The sequence below is a fragment of the Neoarius graeffei genome, chromosome 6 (assembly GCF_027579695.1).
Source record: "Neoarius graeffei isolate fNeoGra1 chromosome 6, fNeoGra1.pri, whole genome shotgun sequence".
In the NCBI taxonomy this organism is placed as follows: domain Eukaryota; kingdom Metazoa; phylum Chordata; class Actinopteri; order Siluriformes; family Ariidae; genus Neoarius; species Neoarius graeffei.
This window is the reverse complement of record NC_083574.1, coordinates 88,996,591-89,016,758: the sequence shown is the minus strand read 5'-3', so window position 1 is coordinate 89,016,758 and position 20,168 is coordinate 88,996,591. Positions and strand designations below refer to the sequence as shown.

Below are 20,168 nucleotides of genomic sequence, written 5' to 3'. Positions count from 1 at the left end.
TCCTTTAGAATTTGCTGTTATAATTCAGAATTCATTGTTCCATCAATGATGGCAAGCTGTCCTGGCCCAGATGCAGCAAAACAGGCCCAAACCATGATACTACCACCACCATGTTTCACAGATGGGATAAGGATCTTATGCTGGAATGCAGTGTTTTCCTTTCTCCAAACATAACACTTCTCATTTAAACCAAAAAGTTCTATTTTGGTCTCATCCGTCCACAAAACATTTTTCCAATAGCCTTCTGGCTTGTCCACGTGATCTTTAGCAAACTGCAGATGAGCAGCAATGTTCTTTTTGGAGAGCAGTGGCTTTCTCCTTGCAACCCTGCCATGCACACCATTGTTGTTCAGTGTCCTCCTGATGGTGGACTCATGAACATTAACATTAGCCAATGTGAGAGAGGCCTTCAGTTGCTTAGAAGTTACCCTGGGGTCCTTTGTGACCTCGCCGACTATTACATGCCTTGCTCTTGGAGTGATCTTTGTTGGTCGACCACTCCTGAGGAGGGCAACAATGGTCTTGAATTTCCTCCATTTGTACACAATCTATCTGACTGTGGATTGGTGGAGTCCAAACTCTTTAGAGATGGTTTTGTAACCTTTTCCAGCCTGATGAGCATCAACAACGCTTTTTCTGAGGTCCTCAGAAATCTCCTTTGTTCATGCCATGATCACAACACATGTTTGTGGAAGTGTAAGATCAGACTTTGATAGATCCCAGTTCTTTAAATAAAACAGGGTGCCCACTCACACCTGATTGTCATCCCACTGATTGAAAACACCTGACTCTAATTTCACCTTCATATTAACTGCTAATCCTAGAGGTTCACATACTTTTGCCACTCACAGATATGTAATATTGGATCATTTTCCTCAATAAGTAAATGACCAAGTATAATATTTTTGTCTCATTTGTTTAACTGGGTTCTCTTTATCTACTTTTAGGACTTGTGTGAAAATCTGATGATGTTTTAGATCATATTTATGCAGAAATATAGAAAATTCTAAAGGGTTCACAAACTTTCAAGCACCACTGTACACAGCAGGGCGGCATGGTGATGTAGTGGTTAGCGCTGTCGCCTCACAGCAAGAAGGTCCGGGTTCGAGCCCCGTGGCCAGCGAGGGCCTTTCTGTGTGGAGTTTGCATGTTCTCCCCATGTCCGCGTGGGTTTCCTCTGGGTGGTGAGCGATGTCAATTTTCTTTTTTGAACCTCCGGCCCCAGCTCCGCCTTCTCCGGAACCACTGACACCAACGCCACGGGGACCTCCTCGTTCCAAAGTTTTAGGAGATTGAGGTGGTAAATCTGTAATGCCCCACCCCTGTCCATTTGCCTCACCTCCCCGACTCACCGTGTGACCTCAAAAGGTCCTTGCCACCTGGCGATCAATTTGGAGCTCGACGTGGGCAACAACACGAGTACTTTATCTCCCGGTGTGAATTCCCTAAGGTGCATGCCCTTGTCGTACAGACGGACTTGACGTTCTTGGGTCTGCCACAAATTCTCCTGGGTTAGGTGCATGAGGGTGTGGAGTTTGGCGCGCAGGTCGATAATGTATTGAATTTCATTTTTACTGGTTGAAGGTCCCTCCTCCCAATTTTCCTGTAGCACATCCAGAATGTCATGCGGCTTATGCCCGTATAATAATTCGAATAGGAGAACCCCGTGGAGGCTTGCAGGACCTCTCGCACTGCGAATAACAGGGGCTCGAGCCATTTATCCCAGTTGCGTGCGTCTTCGCTTACAAATTTCCTAATTATGTTTTTGAGGGTGCGATTAAACCATTTAACTAAGCTATTCATTTGTGGGTGATAAACGCTGGTGCAGATAGGGTTAATTCCCAGTAACCCATACAGTTCACGCAGTGTGCATGACAAACATAGTGCCTTGATCAGTCAGAATCTCTTTGGGGATTCCAACTCGGGAGATGACGCAGAAGAGTGCTTCTGTAATACTCCGTGCTGAGATATTGCGAAGAGGCACTGCTTGCATTGCATAGTCCACCAGAACTAAAATAAAGTGATATCCTCGTGTTGACTGATCTAATGGCCCAACGAGATCCATCCCAATTCTTTTGAATGGGGTCTTGATTAATGGCAGAGGGCGCAAAGGCACTTTTGGAATGGCCACAGGATTTACTAACTGGCATTCGCGGCACACCGTACACCACCTACGGACATCAACACGAATCCCTGGCCAATAGAACCGGGCCATTATTCAGACTAATGTCTTATCCTGCCCCAAATGTCCGGCCATGGGATTAAAGTGAGCCACCGGGAATATAAATTCCTGGTGGCTCTTTGGGATTAAAAGCTGTGTTATTTGTTCCTTAGTCTGAGTGTCCTGCGTCACTCGGTATAATCTATCCTTAATAATGGAAAAATAGGGGAAGGACAGGGTGGTGTTTGGCTGGAGAGTTTGACCATCGATTACTCTCACTTGGTCAAACGCATGCCACAGAGTCTCGTCTCGCGACTGCTCTAACGGGAAATCCGCGAAGGAATCCCCGAGAGAGGGAGGAGGAGCATGCTGCTCCTCACTCTGATGCGGTGATGACGTATACGGCTCTGTGACAGCTGCTCCTGCCAATGCCACTCTGGGCCCTCCCCCCACTGAACTATGGCAGGCCCCACTCTTCACTAAATGCGTCATTAATTCCCGAAATCCCGGCCAATCAGTCCCCAGAATTATCAATTGGGTAAGGTGAGGATTAACTGCCGCCTTTACTCTAAATTTTTCCCCTTGAAATAGAATGTGGACCGACACTAAGGGGTAGTCGTGAACATCCCCGTGCACACACACAACACCTTCACCAATTGTGCTTTCCCCAATGCCTCGTCTTACACCAGGCTTTGGTGGATTGAGGTCTGATTACAGCTGCAGTCCACCAAAGCCTGATAAGCCTGACCCTTGGATACTCACCGGTATGCGATACGCTCTGGCCAGATCGAGGGCGGTCCCTGGCACATAGGGGATCTGGACCACCACGCCCACCTCCATCGCCGAGCACTGATGCTGGAGGTGCCCCAGTTCCCCGCAGCCCCAGCATACCGGCCCAGGCTCTCTCCCTGCACCGGTGTTCTGGAGATCACTCACCTGAGGGGGGTGGAGACACAGACAAGGAAGTAGGAAATGGTAGGGCACCGCAGGTGCTGCGGGCTGGCTGAAGTGGAGCCGGCCCCCGCCTCCGCGGTGGGGGAATGTGGCGAGGACAAGGAACAGAAGGAGAGGGAGAGAGAGAAGAGAGAGGAGAAGGGGAGACACGCTGTCCTGCCGTTGGAACGGCCGCCATATGGTCCTCTGCCAGCTTGATGGCCTGATCCAGCGACGCCAGGCGATGGTACTGGACCCACTCCGCTGTTCCTTCCGGAAGTCGGGCAATGAATTGTTCCAGCGCCACCAGATCAATGATTCCTTCAACGTCGCGGTTGTTGGCCCTCAGCCACAGCCGGCAGGCGTCCCGGAGTTGCTGGCCAAACGCGAACGGCTGGCGACCTCCTCCAGGCGCAGCGCGCGGAAGCGCTGCCGTTGCTATTCCGGGGTGCGACCCACGCGTTGGAGGACGGCCCTGCGGAGGTCTGCGTATACCAGCCGGCTGTTGTCAGGGAGCTGTAGCGCGGCCAGCTGCACCTCACCTGTTAGCAGGGGGAGGAGGCGCGCCGCACGCTGTTCCACCAGCCAACCCCACGCCTCTGCTGCCTGCTCAAAAAGAGCGATGAAGGCATCGGGGTCATCATGCGGACCCATCTTTGTTAGGGTGAGGTGGGGAGGGTCCGCGGCGGTGGTGGTCGGGGACCCCGCTGACACGAGCAGGTGCCAGAACGCCTGGTGATCTTCCTGTTGCACCAGCACCAGGGCTTCGAACCGCTGTTCCTGCTCCTTCCGGAGGGCGATCAGCACCTGGTGCTGGCTCTGTTGGGCTGTGGCGAGGGCATGGAACAGGTCCTTGAAGGGGGAGGACTCCATGTGGCTGTTCCATTCTGCACTCCGTCCCGGGTTTCGGCACCACTGTTGTATCTGACCAGGTGGGTGGAGCACAGAAGCATGGCAGGCCAGAACTGAGTTCTCAAAACTCTTATTTTTAAAGAGATATATATATAGCTTTTCAGCCAACTGCACCACCAGTGCACACTCACTCTCTCACACACACATTTCTGGTCAGGAGAGAGACCTCTTCCTCTGCTCTCCCTCTCCTCTTTATAGGGTGCGGTCACTGAGGAGACACACAAACACAGGTTAATTCCCATCAGGTGCAGTGATTCTGCCACTTACCTTCCCCTCCATTCACAGACCGACCACGCCCCTGCTTCCACAGAGATACTAAGTCATAATGAGATCTCATCTCATTATCTCTAGCCGCTTTATCCTGTTCTACAGGGTCGCAGGCAAGCTGGAGCCTATCCCAGCTGACTACGGGCGAAAGGCGGGGTACACCCTGGACAAGTCGCCAGGTCATCACAGGGCTGACACATAGACACAGACAACCATTCACACTCACATTCACACCTACGGTCAATTTAGAGTCACCAGTTAACCTAACCTGGACTGTGGGGGAAACCGGAGCACCCGGAGGAAACCCACGCGGACACGGGGAGAACATGCAAACTCCACACAGAAAGGCCCTCGCCGGCCACGGGGCTCGAACCCGGACCTTCTTGCTGTGAGGTGACAGCGCTAACCACTACACCACCGTGCCGCCCCATAACGAGATACTAAGTCATAATTGTGAGATAGTATCTAATTATTATGAGAATGAAAATCATAATGAAACAGAAAGTCATTATGAGAATTTATGCATAACTATAATAAACCCTCTCATTATTATGGTGGCAGAAACAGGCTTCCATAATTTAGTTACTGTATTATTACTATTTTTTTAACCTGCCAACCTTTACACACGCTTTGTGTATAAACGCCAGATTTAAACACCACAGCGCGCTGCGACCAATGATGTCATTCGAGCAGATGCGCGAGCCAATCGGAAGTTAAATCATCATCATCCAGCGTCGCCAGGACCCGGAAGGTTGATGACGCTGTTTTTGTGCGCCAGGAAGCCGGCTTGTAATTAGCTCGAAAATAATGGTTAATTCGTATGCACGTATTTGGGAGGTTTTTTTTAAATGTTAAATGTTTATATTCTGACTAAAGGTTACATGTAAAAAGACTTAGTTTATACTGCAACAAACTGGACTTTTGATTTGTGTTCGTTTTTGCGGCGTCTCTTGTTTTGATGCCTGACAGAGAAAAGCGTTGTGCTCCGTTATTGTGGTGAATCCGAGACGGTGTTGGTTTTCGTTATGAGTTATGGATACGGGAGAGGAAGAGGCAGGAGAGGAGGAGGAGAGCGGTGGAGCTCCGACTGGGAAGCCCGGGATGAGCAGCCTCGAGGCGGCGGAGGCCGCGGGAGACACCCGCCGCACCTGAAGGGGAGAGAGATCGGACTGTGGTACGCCAAGTGGGGGGGAGTGAAGCGGGCAGAGGCCGAGAGGAAGTCGGTGAGCAGCTTTACTCCACAATATTTACATATTCATAATCCTCACATATACTCCAGAAACAAAGGGGTGATCACTAAGTTGCAGAAAGGTGTGTGTGTGTTGGTTTTATGATTATGAATTTTAAGGATAGTTTAAAGGTTTTTTTTATGGAATCCCTTTTCTGCCGCTTTGGGGGGGGAAAAAAAGAGTTAAATATTGTCTTAATAATGGGAGTCTATAATAATTGAGCTACTAAACTGTAATTGATAGTAAGTCATAATTGAGAGTAAACTGTAATTGATAGTAAGTCATAATTGAGAGTAAACTGTAATTGATAGTAAGTCATAATTGAGAGTAAACTGTAATTGATAGTAAGTCATAATTGAGAGTAAACTGTAATTGATACTAAGTCATAATTATGAGATACTCAACCATAATTGAAATAGTAAGTGATAATTGAGATACTAAACCATAATTGTAGTCCGGGAGCCATGGGGTCGGACCCGGAATTTTTGGTTAAAGTTTTTTTTTTTTTTTGCTTTATCTTATAGATTTAAGGTAGCTCTTCAAGATTTAAGAGGGTGCCCGGTGATATCCCTTGGGCAATTTAATATATTAACCCTTTAATGCCCTATATGCCCAAATAATGGAAGAAAATACAAAAAAAATAATATCAGTGTAAATACTGATATTAAATGCACCAAGTTGGCTGTATCTGATAGGTATTCACATTTTTCTCTATATTTGTCATTCAAATACCTCAAATGTGGATTAATTAACCCTTTCATAACTTTTCCAAATTAGCGATTTTTATACAAGTATTACATAAACTCTACAGTTAATACAAAATAATGATCAATATCTATGTAAGAACTATACAGCATGCAAAAGAACTATATACAGCATGCACACACACACACACACACACTAATGACCAATAACTATGTAAAAGAACTATATACAGCATGCATACACTCACACCAATGATCCACTATGTAAACGAACTATATACAGCATGTATACACTCACACCAGTGATCCACTATGTAAACGAACTATATACAGCATGCATACACTCACACCAGTGATCCACTATGTAAACGAACTATATACAGCATGCATATACACTCACACCAGTGATCCACTATGTAAACGAACTACTGTATATACAGCATGAAATAGAAATATATACAGCATGCATATACATTCACACCAGTGATCCACTATGTAAAAGAACTATATACGGCATGCAATAGAACTATATACAGCATGCATATACACTCACACCAGTGATCCACTATGTAAAACTACAGTATGCAATATATCAAGCATGCAAAATGGCATATACAGCATGCGCGCACACACACAAGAATAGCAAAAGATACTGATTTTCAATTAACCAAATTGGCTGTACAGTATTCACGCTTTACTGTCATTCAAATTAGTCAAACATGTAATTGACCCTTTCATAAATTTGCAAAATTAACAATTTTGATACAAGAACTACAGTACATAAAGCATGTACGTGCATGCATGCACACGCACACACATGCGCACACACACTAATGAGCAATAATTATGTAAAATAATTACATACAGTATGCAAACACACACACAAAACACAAAAACTATTTAAGGAAAGAACTAAGAGTTCAGATGAAAAAAAAACCCTCTAAACCCTTTGCCATTGCTTAGTGTCTGTAAAAATATGCTTATGTACTGGATGCCAGCTAGTACAGAGGAGAATGTGAAGTAAACCTTACTCCCCAACGTTTTAAAAGTCGTGCTAGTCAGTGGAAGAGTAGTGTGGTTTGGAGTGGGGGTGAATCGGGGACAATGCCCTGAATTTTACTAGGGAACCAGGAGCATTACTATTTCAACAGTCAATATCGTAAAAATAAGCAATCTATTAGCTTAATGTATTAGCTTAAGGAAACCTTACTGCCCAACGTTTTAAAAGTCGTGCTAGTCAGTGGACTGGCCAGTGCACATGACTCTCAGTCCACAAGCAGTGTGGTTTGGAGTGGGGGTGAGGGTAAGGTTAACAGACTTTTGAGATGATAATCGGGGACAATGCCCTGAATTTTACTAGGGAACCAGGGACATTACTATTTCAACAGTCAATATCGTTAAAATAAGCAATCTATTAGCTTAATGTATTAGCTTAAAAAAATCAGTGACTAGCCTTTACTAGGTGAGAGTTGGGTGTGCTAGCCAGTGTTGTGAAACTATGGGTCTAGTTCACTGGTGAGCAGTGAGTACATGTCACTGCTCTTTCATGATTACAGTCAAATAGTTTCTCTGCTTAGCTTATGCGTGCTGTGATCTTTTGGGGGCAGTGTGATTGACAGAGTTAGCAAGATAGCTACACAAGTTGGCTTGAATTAGCTAATTGTGTCCCTCATATGCCCCTGCAGAAGTAAACACAAGGATGACAATGGAGTGTATGCCTAATAATTTAAGGCTCGCATTAACAACCAAAGTAAGAGAGTAATAAAGGGCTTTTTGGTATAAGCCCCGCCCCCAATTGCATAGCCACACCCCCAACCATGGCTGGAACCCCACCCCCAGGCCTTAAACTCATCCTATTATGTTAACAAACACAAAAATAAGTATGATATATAGACTTTGGTGAACATAAAGTGAAGAATGTCAAAATGTCAGAATTTAGGCTATGACTGCAGCACATCCAACAATAAAGGGCCAATATCCGGAATTGCCCAAGGGATATCACCGGGCACCCTCTCTTATCTTAATGAGTAGACCTTGGACAACAACAAACAGCAAAAAAAAACCCTTTAACCGACGAAGCCAGGTTCAGCCAAATTTGGGCCTTTGGCTCCCGGACTATTGAGATAGGAAGTGGTAATTATGAGAGAGCAAGTGGTAATTGAGATACGAAACCATAATTGAGATGTGGTAATTGAGATACTAAGCCATAGTTGAGATAGTAAGTGGTAATTATGAGATAGTAAGTGGTAATTGAGATGCTAAACTATAATTGAGATAGGAAGTGGTAATTATGAGATACTAAACCATAATTGAGAGAGTAAGTGGTAATTATGAGATAGTAAGTGGTAGAGATATTAAACCATAATTGAAATACTAAACTATAATTGAGAGTAAGTGGTAATTATGAGATAGTAAGTGGTAATTGAGATGCTAAACTATAATTGAGATAGGAAGTGGTAATTATGAGATACTAAACCATAATTGAGAGAGTAAGTGGTAATTATGAGATAGTAAGTGGTAGAGATATTAAACCATAATTGAAATGCTAAACTATAATTGAGAGTAAGTGGTAATTATGAGATAGTAAACCATAATTGAGAGAGTAAGTGGTAATTGAGATATTAAACCATAATTGAGATACTAAACCATAATTGAGAGTAAGTGGTAATTATGAGATAGTAAGTGGTAATTGAGATATTAAACCATAATTGAAATACTAAACTATAATTGAGAGAGTAAGTGGTAATTGAGATAGTAAACCATAATTGAGAGAGTAAGTGGTAATTGAGATATTAAACCATAATTGAGATACTAAACCATAATTGAAATACTAAACTATAATTGAGAGTAAGTGGTAATTATGAGATAGTAAGTGGTAATTGAGATGCTAAACTATAATTGAGATAGGAAGTGGTAATTATGAGATACTAAACCATAATTGAGAGAGTAAGTGGTAATTATGAGATAGTAAGTGGTAGAGATATTAAACCATAATTGAAATGCTAAACTATAATTGAGAGTAAGTGGTAATTATGAGATAGTAAACCATAATTGAGAGAGTAAGTGGTAATTGAGATATTAAACCATAATTGAGATACTAAACCATAATTGAGAGTAAGTGGTAATTATGAGATAGTAAGTGGTAATTGAGATATTAAACCATAATTGAAATACTAAACTATAATTGAGAGAGTAAGTGGTAATTATGAGATAGTAAACCATAATTGAGAGAGTAAGTGGTAATTGAGATATTAAACCATAATTGAGATACTAAACCATAATTGAGAGTAAGTGGTAATTATGAGATAGTAAGTGGTAATTGAGATATTAAACCATAATTGAAATACTAAACTATAATTGAGAGAGTAAGTGGTAATTGAGATAGTAAACCATAATTGAGAGAGTAAGTGGTAATTGAGATATTAAACCATAATTGAGATACTAAACCATAATTGAGAGTAAGTGGTAATTATGAGATAGTAAGTGGTAATTGAGATATTAAACCATAATTGAAATACTAAACTATAATTGAGAGAGTAAGTGGTAATTATGAGATACTAAACCATAATTGAGATAGTAAGTGGTAATTGAGATAGTAAGTGGTAATTATGAGATAGTAAGTGGTAGAGATATTAAACCATAATTGAAATGCTAAACTATAATTGAGAGTAAGTGGTAATTATGAGATAGTAAACCATAATTGAGAGAGTAAGTGGTAATTATGAGATAGTAAGTGGTAATTGAGATATTAAACCATAATTGAAATACTAAACTATAATTGAGAGAGTAAGTGGTAATTGAGATAGTAAACCATAATTGAGAGAGTAAGTGGTAATTGAGATATTAAACCATAATTGAGATACTAAACCATAATTGAGAGTAAGTGGTAATTATGAGATAGTAAGTGGTAATTGAGATATTAAACCATAATTGAAATACTAAACTATAATTGAGAGAGTAAGTGGTAATTATGAGATACTAAACCATAATTGAGATAGTAAGTGGTAATTGAGATAGTAAGTGGTAATTATGAGATAGTAAGTGGTAATTAAGATATTAAACCATAATTGAAATGCTAAACTATAATTGAGAGTAAGTGGTAATTATGAGATAGTAAACCATAATTGAGAGAGTAAGTGGTAATTGAGATATTAAACCATAATTGAGATACTAAACCATAATTGAGAGTAAGTGGTAATTATGAGATAGTAAGTGGTAATTGAGATATTAAACCATAATTGAAATACTAAACTATAATTGAGAGAGTAAGTGGTAATTGAGATAGTAAACCATAATTGAGAGAGTAAGTGGTAATTATGAGATACTAAACCATAATTGAGATAGTAAGTGGTAATTGAGATAGTAAACCATAATTGAGAGAGTAAGTGGTAATTGAGATATTAAACCATAATTGAGATACTAAACCATAATTGAGAGTAAGTGGTAATTATGAGATAGTAAGTGGTAATTGAGATATTAAACCATAATTGAAATACTAAACTATAATTGAGAGAGTAAGTGGTAATTATGAGATACTAAACCATAATTGAGAGAGTAAGTGGTAATTGAGATACTAAACCATAATTGAGATAGTAAGTGGTAATTGAGATACTAAACTATAATTGAGAGAGTAAGTGGTAATTATGAGATAGTAAGTGGTAGAGATATTGAACCATAATTGAAATACTAAACTATAATTGAGAGTAAGTGGTAATTGAGATAGTAAACCATAATTGAGAGAGTAAGTGGTAATTATGAGATAGTAAATCATAATTGAGAGAGTAAGTGGTAATTGAGATATTAAACCATAATTGAGATACTAAACTATAATTGAGAGTAAGTGGTAATTGAGATATTAAACCATAATTGAGAGTAAGTAGTAATTATGAGATAGTAAGTGGTAATTGAGATATTAAACCATAATTGAAATACTAAACTATAATTGAGTAAGTGGTAATTGAGATAGTAAACCATAATTGAGAGAGTAAGTGGTAATTATGAGATAGTAAACCATAATTGAGAGAGTAAGTGGTAATTGAGATCTTAAACCATAATTGCGATACTAAACTATAATTGATAGTAAGTGGTAATTGAGATATTAAACCATAATTGAAATACTAAACTATAATTGAGAGAGTAAGTGGTAATTGAGATAGTAAACCATAATTGAGAGAGTAAGTGGTAATTGATATATTAAACCATAATTGAGAGAGTAAGTGGTAATTATGAGATACTAAACCATAATTGAGATAGGAAGTGGTAATTATGAGATACTAAACCATAATTGAGATAGGAAGTGGTAATTATGAGATCTCATCTCATTATCTCTAGCCGCTTTATCCTGTTCTTCAGGGTCACAGGCAAGCTGGAGCCTATCCCAGCTGACTAGGGGCGAAAGGCGGGGTACACCCTGGAGAAGTCGCCAGGTCATCACAGGGCTGTAATTATGAGATACTAAACCATAATTGAGATAGCAAGTGGTAACTGAGATACTAAACCATAATTGAGATGGCAAGTGGTAATTGAGATACTAAACCATAATTGAGATAGTAAGTGGTAATTGAGATAGTAAGTCATAATTATGAGTTGTATGTGAAATATTGTCATTATTATGAGATGATATCATTAGAAGACTGAAAGAAAATTATCTCATTGTTATGAGATATTAAGTAATTATTATGAGAAACCTTCTCATTATTATGGTGGCAGACATGCGCTTCAATACTTTTTGCAGGAGGATTGAAGAAACCAGAATTTGTTAATCCATATCATGAGTTTGCAGTGTTGCTTCTGCAGAAGCCGGTGTTATGCAACCACTTGGAGCATGTAGATGCTCCCGGAAATCCAGACCATTTTAGTCCAGTTAACAAAAAAAAAGTATCAATGAAGTGAAGGAATAAACCACTTCGGGTTGTGCCGTTCTAGGAAAGTGATCAACAATGTGGTGGTGTCATGAAGTTGAGTTACTGTTACTGTATCGAGCTTAGTGTTTTCGAATAACAGCACGAAGGAGTGTTTTACTCCTCTTTGCAGTTTTGTGTTAATGCATCCTTTCCTTGCCCTTTTAACATTTCATGATGAATACTTTTTTTTTTTAAACACGCAATTTATTCTGTAATTCCTCATTATGCTGTTTATTGTATGTGGATATTGTATGATATCTGAATGTCCATGTTTGATCCAGAAGAAAAACTTTTTTTTTCCCTCTTGTTATTCTTAGAGAGCTGTAGTTCAGATGGACGAGTCGAGAGAGCAGCACATCACACAGCTGCTCAATTCAGTCCAGAGAGAACCATCACATGACTACGCGCCGTCCGTCCCACCGTACCGGCAGGTGAAACCAGAACCGAGTGGCCACAGGTGCGCTTCCTCACACTCCTGATGTGTGCGCTTAACCTGGGAAACTTGTCAGCAACGTGTATATTTTACTCAGTTGGTGCTTATTGTCCGTGAATAATTTTTTTTTTTTTAATAGTTGAGAAATCCTGTATAAGGAATTATTCTGTAATATCTGATTAGTATGTTTTTTTTCTTTGCTGTCAGTAAAAAGCAGATAATTGTTTTGACTTGGTGAATATTGAAGCTGTCTTGTTTGTTTGAGAACTTGCTCCCCCCTCCGACCGCACTCAGCGTATTATGGGATGGTAACCAAAGGTTTTAAGCTGTAAATAAATCAAGGCTGAATTGGAGTCTCACTCACTCGGCTCCGCATGCTCCTGAAGGGAGCGTGACGCCTCTGCGTATGGCTCTCCAAGCGGGTCTGTTCCTGGCAGCCTCCCAGGCGGTGGCGATGTTGAGGCCTGCAGGTCGTCGCTCAGCTGGTCGGACCATGTGCGTCTGGGTCGGCCTCTGGGACGGGATCAGGTGGTGGGGGTCGGTTCCCTCAGTAGGGCGGCTGGTTCCAGGGGTGGCTCCGTCCTGGCGATGTGGCCAAAAAGGCGGAGACGGGCCGAGCAGATCTTGTTGGACAGTGGAGGCTGGTTGGTGATCTCACGCAGGGTGGCATTGGAAACGTGATCATACCACCTGATCCCCAAGATCCGTCATTGGCACTTGGTGTCTAAGGCATCCAGGCGGTGTTCCTGGGCAGCTGTTAGAGTCCAGGTCTCGGCTCCATACATGAGGATGGACAGCACGAGGCTGTTATACAGCCTGATATTAGTTTGGACCGAGAGTTTCCTGTTGGACCATATGCTGTCAAGGCTTGCCACCGCAGAGGTGGCACAACCAATGCAGAGCTGGATGTCAGAATCGCTCTTGCAGTCTGACGTTATTGAGATAGCAAAACCTGTCAACAGCTTCCATGGGGTGGGAGTTAATCACCAGTCCTGCTTGGGGTGTCTCGTAGTCGCTGAGGCACTGAACCTTGTTTTTTTTTCCCAGCTAATCATCAGGCCGAGCGGTTGGGTTTCCGTATCCATGGCCTGCAGGGCAAGTTGGAGGGCTTCCATGACTTCGGCCAGGGTTGCCACATCGTCTGCGTAATCCAGGTCTGTGATGGTAACATCTCCAACGCTCGCCCCGCAGGCACACCGAGCCACAGTTCTACCCATGACCTAGTCGATGGCTGTATTAAAGACTGTCGGGGCCAAGACACAGCCCTGAGGGATGCCGCTGTTGATGTTGAAATTGTCTGACAGCAGCCTGTTTACTCTCACACAGGAGGAGGTGTTGGAGTAGAGAAGAGAGAGAAGGTTTAGCAGCTTGACCGGGACGCCAAGGATCTTGAGAATCTTCCAAAGGGCTGGTCTGTCCACGGAATTAAAGGCTTGTTTTGCGAGGTTTCGTAATGGGTTTGTTTTACGTGGGGGGTTGCTAACCCACCGTACAACCTCGGCTGGATTTGTAGACCGCCCATCGGGGGCTGAGGCGGTGTGGGTGTTATTAGCCAGCAGCAGCTCCCCTGGGAACCGTCCCACCATGGTTGAACCTGCCAGGAGCAGGGGGAGCCTTTGCAGGGAAACCTGCTAGTTCACCGCCCCGCTCCCGATGGTATCGCAGCCCAGGGTCATTGCAGCAGCCGTTGCCCGGGGAAAACCGCTAAGAGGTTAGCACTCTGCCTTTAACCCCAAATTGAATTGGAGTCCTGGGTTTTATTTTTTTTGTTGTAACCGTATATAAATCTGGTTATGAAGCCTTCGTGAGGCTTCACTGTGACTCCCAGTGAACTAATGGTGGCGCGATGACGCGATCGAATTACAGTTACGATTCTTTCAGAAATGATTCGTTGTGCTATGATGGAATAAATTTCACCATGATTCAGCGATTCATCTTGGCTATTTTGGGAAGATTCAGAATTATTTCTAGAAGTGCATTAAGCGTACACGCGTGCCTGGAGGAAGTACGTGTAGAGTAAATCTTTCTGTTCGAGAAACGCCACATTTTATTCCGAGATTCTGCTTGCGCTGGAAGTAGATCTGGATTTTGCCGGAACATTGGCGAAGTTATAAAGCTGTACACTTGGAAAGGTGCCAAAACTTTTGCACATGCTGCAGTAAGGTCCCCCCCAATTATTATTATTATTATTATTATTATTTTTTTTTTTTATTAAATCAAATATATAATATAACTGTGCATTGATATTTGCAGAAGGGGTGGGGGAGGAGAATATCAATCAACAAAATACGATTTGGTAAGGGGTGCAAAAACTTTTGAGTACACTGGTATTGTTTAATAAAATAAACTTAAAAAAATTGTCCTGTCAGGATGTGTTTTTGTAAACTAATCCACTTGGGGATGGTAGCAGTGACTCTGCTCCTTCACACCACCCGTGAGTGGTGTTGATTATTTTCCGATCACAGCACACCCCCAAGTGCGTTATTCCTTCCTGCCTTCCCGAGTAAACATGACTGTCTGTCTGTCTGTCTGGCTTTCCGTTTAACTCTTAGCTACTTTGACGGCGATGGTCCTCCAGAAGAGCCGCAGGAAACGGTAAAAGTGGCGAAAATCGAGTCGGTCAAGGAAGAGGGGGCGGAGATAAAGACGGACATAAAGGAGGCGCAGCACGTGGACCGAGATCTGGAATACCTGGTGCAGGAAATTAACCGAAAGCCTTCACTGGATGAAGATCTGAAACGTGACCTTCAGAGCAAAAGACAGAATTCAAGATACCTGGAAATGCTGGTGAGAGACACGGAGCGATTTTTTTTATTTTCGTTTAACCGTTTCTATCGTCTTAATTAGCTCCTGAATAATTAATGAGCCGAGTTTGACCTGTCGTCGTTATCGTTCCAGGCGTTTCGAGAGAAGCTGCCTTCCTACAGCATGAGAGAGGTAACGTGCACACACTCACTCCTCACTGCGTGTCCCGAGATTACGGTTTCATACCACCATCACAAATCCTGCGTTAAACGGCAGGACTGAGTTTAACAGCATCTCGTTCCCGAGTCAGTCATGACACGTTACTTTACGCTCGCTGGGCTGATCGGCCGCGGGACGTTCCTTTCTTCTGTTGGGATGCCTGCCATCTGTGACTTAGAAACGGGGAAAAAAACCCAAAACAATTAGTCTTGCCTCTGTACTCCTGATGCTGTATAACCACGAGCAATATGCTTTTATACGACTGCAATACAGCGGAGTTCTGGAGGTACAGGAGCCCCAGCCATCAAAAATAATAAACCTGGAAAAAGAATAGAGAATAAATTCTGAAATAAAAGAATAAGAAAATGAATGCGGAAACAAAACTAAAAGAATGAGTAAATGAAAAAACAGAAATCAGAAAATAAATAAAAAAAGAAAAAATGCTGAAATAAAAGAATAAGCAAAATTAAAGAATAGAAGATAAATAGAAATAAAATAATAGAAAAAATAAAAGAATGGAAAAAAATGCAGAAATTAAAAATAAACAAGAACCAAAGAATAGAAAATAAAAAAAGAGGACAAGCAAAAATAAGAAGTAAATTAAAAACAAAAAGATAAGAAAAATAAAAAAAGAATAAGAGAGAAAATGCTGAAATGACTAAGAAAATGAGCAGAATAGAAAATAAAATGACAAAGTGCTTTTTATTTATTGCTTTTGCTTTTCCAGTTGATTGACAGCGTAGGCCTTCAAGGAAAAAGAAAAAGCTATCAATCGAAGCTTTTATTTTCTTATTCTTTTGTGTTTTATTTATTTTCCTGTTCTTTAACATATTTATTAATTATTTTTTAAAGTGCATATTGTGGGTAAATTCAGGAGCCAGATCAATGTAATTCTCCTATTTTATATTAAACTTTGGTCAAATATCTGTAACATTCTGCATTTTGTGCAATTTTTTTTTTTTTTTCCCTTGCGCAATACCAGAAAAATTCAGTTGAAATCGAGCCATTTGAGGCGAATTGGTCCGCCTCTGAAAAAACTTGGCATTTCCCGGCAAACATTGATTTTCGTGACGTCGCGTGCGGGACGCCTCCTTCTGAATCCTACGGTTTTCTGCAAATTTCTTCAACGTTATCGCGTAATTATTAAAACGGTTAACAGATGTATCGTAGGAGGGTGTAGCAACACCAATCTTGATGGGATTAGTACTCATCGTTTCCCAAAAGACCGGGCAATGAGAGAAATGGGAGCGCTTGGTGTACACAGGCTGTGCACTGAAACCGTGCAAAGCTCGCGCAGCCTGCTGGCGCTTCCGCAGGTGACGTCACGAATCTGGCTCCAGACTCCCTTGGGATTTTTCCAGACGCGTTTTGTTATTATTTTTTTCTGCTGTAGACAGACGGCCTTGTGCAAAATTACCCTTCTGGATGAGTGTGTAAAGGGACATTCTTTCATATATTAAAAAAAAACGAAATTGGTCCAGAATATGCACTTTTATGGCGTATTCACACCTACGTTGTTTGGTCCGGACCAAACGAACCAAATTTCCCTTGGTCCGGACCTTTTGCGTTGGTCTGAATACAAACCACCGAACTCTGGTCCGGACCAAACAAGCGGACCGAGACCGAGCTGCAAGGTCGGACTCGGTCCGGACCAAAGGAACCCTGGTGCGGATCTTTTGGAGGTGTGAAAGCAGACCGGACCTAATCCGACAGTTTTGCTTTTTTGTACCTCGGGAGCTTCCGTCGTTTGTCGAGCATTATGGGAAACAGAGTCTTGACACTCCACCGCAAAGTGCAAACACTGTTTCGGTTGTCAAGGGAACCTTACAACAGTCGTTCAGTCATTCAGACCAGTGGTAGGCTAGACTACAGAGTACAAAAAATGAGTAGGGGGCAAACGTGGGCCGAGAAAGAAACGCGTACCCTTGTGGATATATGGGCAGATGTCCACATATCTGAGCTTTTGGAGAGAACACGCAAAAATGCCGACGTGTTTGCTGTATTCAGTGAGAAAATGAAGGAGAAGGGGTTCACGCGCTCCCCAGAACAATGTCGGCTAAAACTGAAGAAACTCCGTCAGACCGACATTAAAATCAGGGACATTCTTTCAAAAAGTGGCGGTACTAGCGACGCAAAAAAGAAATTCATCTATTGCGTGAAGAGCCAGAACTGTCACAACATGATGTGCGCTCATCAGCGCTATCCTCCGTAGCCGCCTTGCCCTTTGTCGTCGTCGTTGATAAATTACTTGTACAACAGCATAGTAATCGCACAATTGTGAAAACAGTAAAAACTGGAAAAAACATATAGCTTTGATGACATTAAAAAGAATAACAGCACGGAAAGCCTCCATGACTACTTTTGAACTTAACGCTTTGTGCGCGTGTCGTCTCTGACCAATAGCTGAACGACCTCAGGGCGCGTGGCTTTGTTGACAGATTTTGGTCTGCTTACTAAAATGTACAGTGTGAAAGCGAACCGCACCAAAATGAAAAAATAAAAAAAACATTTGGTTCGGACCAAAGCAAGTGAACTATCGAACTATCCTGGTCTGAATACACCCTTAGTCTGTGACTCCATACAGAGTCCTTTACACTATGAAGAAAGAAAGAAAAACAAAAGGTTGCAAAAAACAGTAAAATTAGCAAAAAATGTGTGAAATAAAAGCAGAACGAGAAGGCCGACAATAATATTATAAATATAGTATATAAAATGGAGTGTTCTATAAATACAAGACATGTTCATACAAACATAAGTGAATGTAAAAATAAGATGACATAAATATTGAAAGATACGTTTTTTTTTTTTTTTTTCCAAGAGAATAATAATAATACAGTGGATATAAAAAGTCTACACACCCCGTTAAAATGATGGGTTTTTCTGATGTAGAAAAACGAGACCACGATAAATAATTTCAAAACTTTTATTTCCCACCTTTAATGTGACCTATAACCTGTACAATTCAACTGAAAAACAAACAAATCTGTTCAGGGGGAAAACATAAATAAAAAAAAACGTACAATAAGCTGGTTGCGTAAGTGTGCACACCCTTAAACTAATACTTTGTTGAAGCACCTTTTGATTTAATTACAGCATTCAGTCTTTTTGGAGTACAGACCTGCCATCAATTAAAATGACTCTGATTAACCCCAAATAAAGTTCAGACATTTACTCAGTTGCTCCTCCAGCAAAAGCCAGGGTTCACAGAGAGCTTACAAAGTGTCAAAGGGATCTCATTGTTGAAAGGGATCAGTCAGGAGAAGGGGACAAAAACATTTCCACGGCATTAGATATACCATGGAGCACAGTGAAGACCGTCATCAAGAAGAAGTGGAGAAAATATGGGACAACAGTGACATTACCGAGAACTGGACGTCCCTCCAAAATTGATGAAAAGATGAGACGAAAACAGGTCAGGGAGGCTGCCGAGAGACCGACAGCAACACTGAAGGAGCTGCAGGGATTTCTGGCAAGTACTGGTTGTGTACTACATGTGACAGCAATCTCCCGTATTCTCCATATGTCTGGACTATGAGGTAGGGTCAAAAAAAAAAAAAAACCATCCAGGCCTGGCTAAATTTTGCAAAAAAAAAAAAACATCAACTCTCCCAAAAGCATGTGGGAAAATGTGTTCTGGTCTGATGAAACCAAGGTTGAACTTTTTGGCCACAATTCCAAAAGGTATGTTTGGTGCAAAAACACCACTGCGCAGCACCAAAAGAACCCCAAACCCACGGTGAAGCATGGTGGTGGCAGCATCATGTTTAGGGGTTGTTTTTCTTCAGCTGGAACAGGGGCTTTAGTCACGGTGGAGGGAATTATGAACAGTCCTAAATACCAGTCAATTTTGGCCCAAACCTTCAGGTGTCTGCTAGAAAGATGAAGACGAAGAGGAATTTCATCTTTCAGCACGACAACGACCTCCAAAAAGTTTTGGAACGGCCCAGCCAGAGCCCAGACCTAAATCCAATTGAAAATCTGTGGGGTGACCTGAAGAGGGCTGTGCACAAGACACGCCCTCGCAATCTGACAGATTCGGAGCGCTTTTGCAAGGAAGAGTGGGCAAATATTGCCAAGTCTAGATGTGGCAGGCTGATAGACTCCAACCCAAAAAGACTGAACGCTGTAATTAAATCAAAAGGTGCTTCAACAAAGTATTAGTTTAAGGGTGTGCACACTTATGCAACCAGATTACTGTACGTTTATTTTTTATGGCCCCCCACCCCCAAAAAAATTTGTTTTTCAGTTGAATTGTACAGGTTATAGGTCACATTAAAGGTGGGAAAAGTTTTGAAATTATTTATCATGTTCTTTTTTGAAAAAACTATTATTTTAACAGGGTGTGTATACTTTTTATATCCACCGTAACTATTGCATAAATAAGATGAAGAAAAAATAATTGCGCTAAACCTAAAAATATATAACAGAGCTGGAAATATTGGAAAATATACAATTATTAAAGTAATAATTAAAAAAAAGCATTATTTGTAAGCTAGAGTGCATTATTTTTGTGTTAAAGAGCTGATGACACGAACATGACTCTATGCAAACTATACAACATGGCAAACATGTTAGATTTCTGTTATAATTACGTGAAAAGAAGCTGTTGTTGCGCAAATATCCAACTTTTAATTGCACAGCACAAGAAAACTGGGTCCGTGG

At 41.6% G+C, this 20,168-nt stretch overlaps 1 protein-coding gene across 1 annotated transcript in view; it reads left to right on the top strand.

Annotated features, from left to right (window-relative positions):
- Positions 1-5,025: 5,025 nt before the first annotated feature.
- The window catches only part of dhx36 (DEAH (Asp-Glu-Ala-His) box polypeptide 36), a 153,954-nt gene continuing 138,811 nt past the window's right edge, over positions 5,026-20,168 (top strand). The window contains exons 1-4 of the mRNA XM_060924172.1: positions 5,026-5,496; positions 12,427-12,566; positions 15,095-15,329; positions 15,441-15,479. Of these exons, the coding sequence (XP_060780155.1) occupies positions 5,299-5,496; positions 12,427-12,566; positions 15,095-15,329; positions 15,441-15,479 (612 nt within the window). The 5' untranslated portion in view covers positions 5,026-5,298. The remainder of the gene's footprint in view (positions 5,497-12,426; positions 12,567-15,094; positions 15,330-15,440; positions 15,480-20,168) is intronic.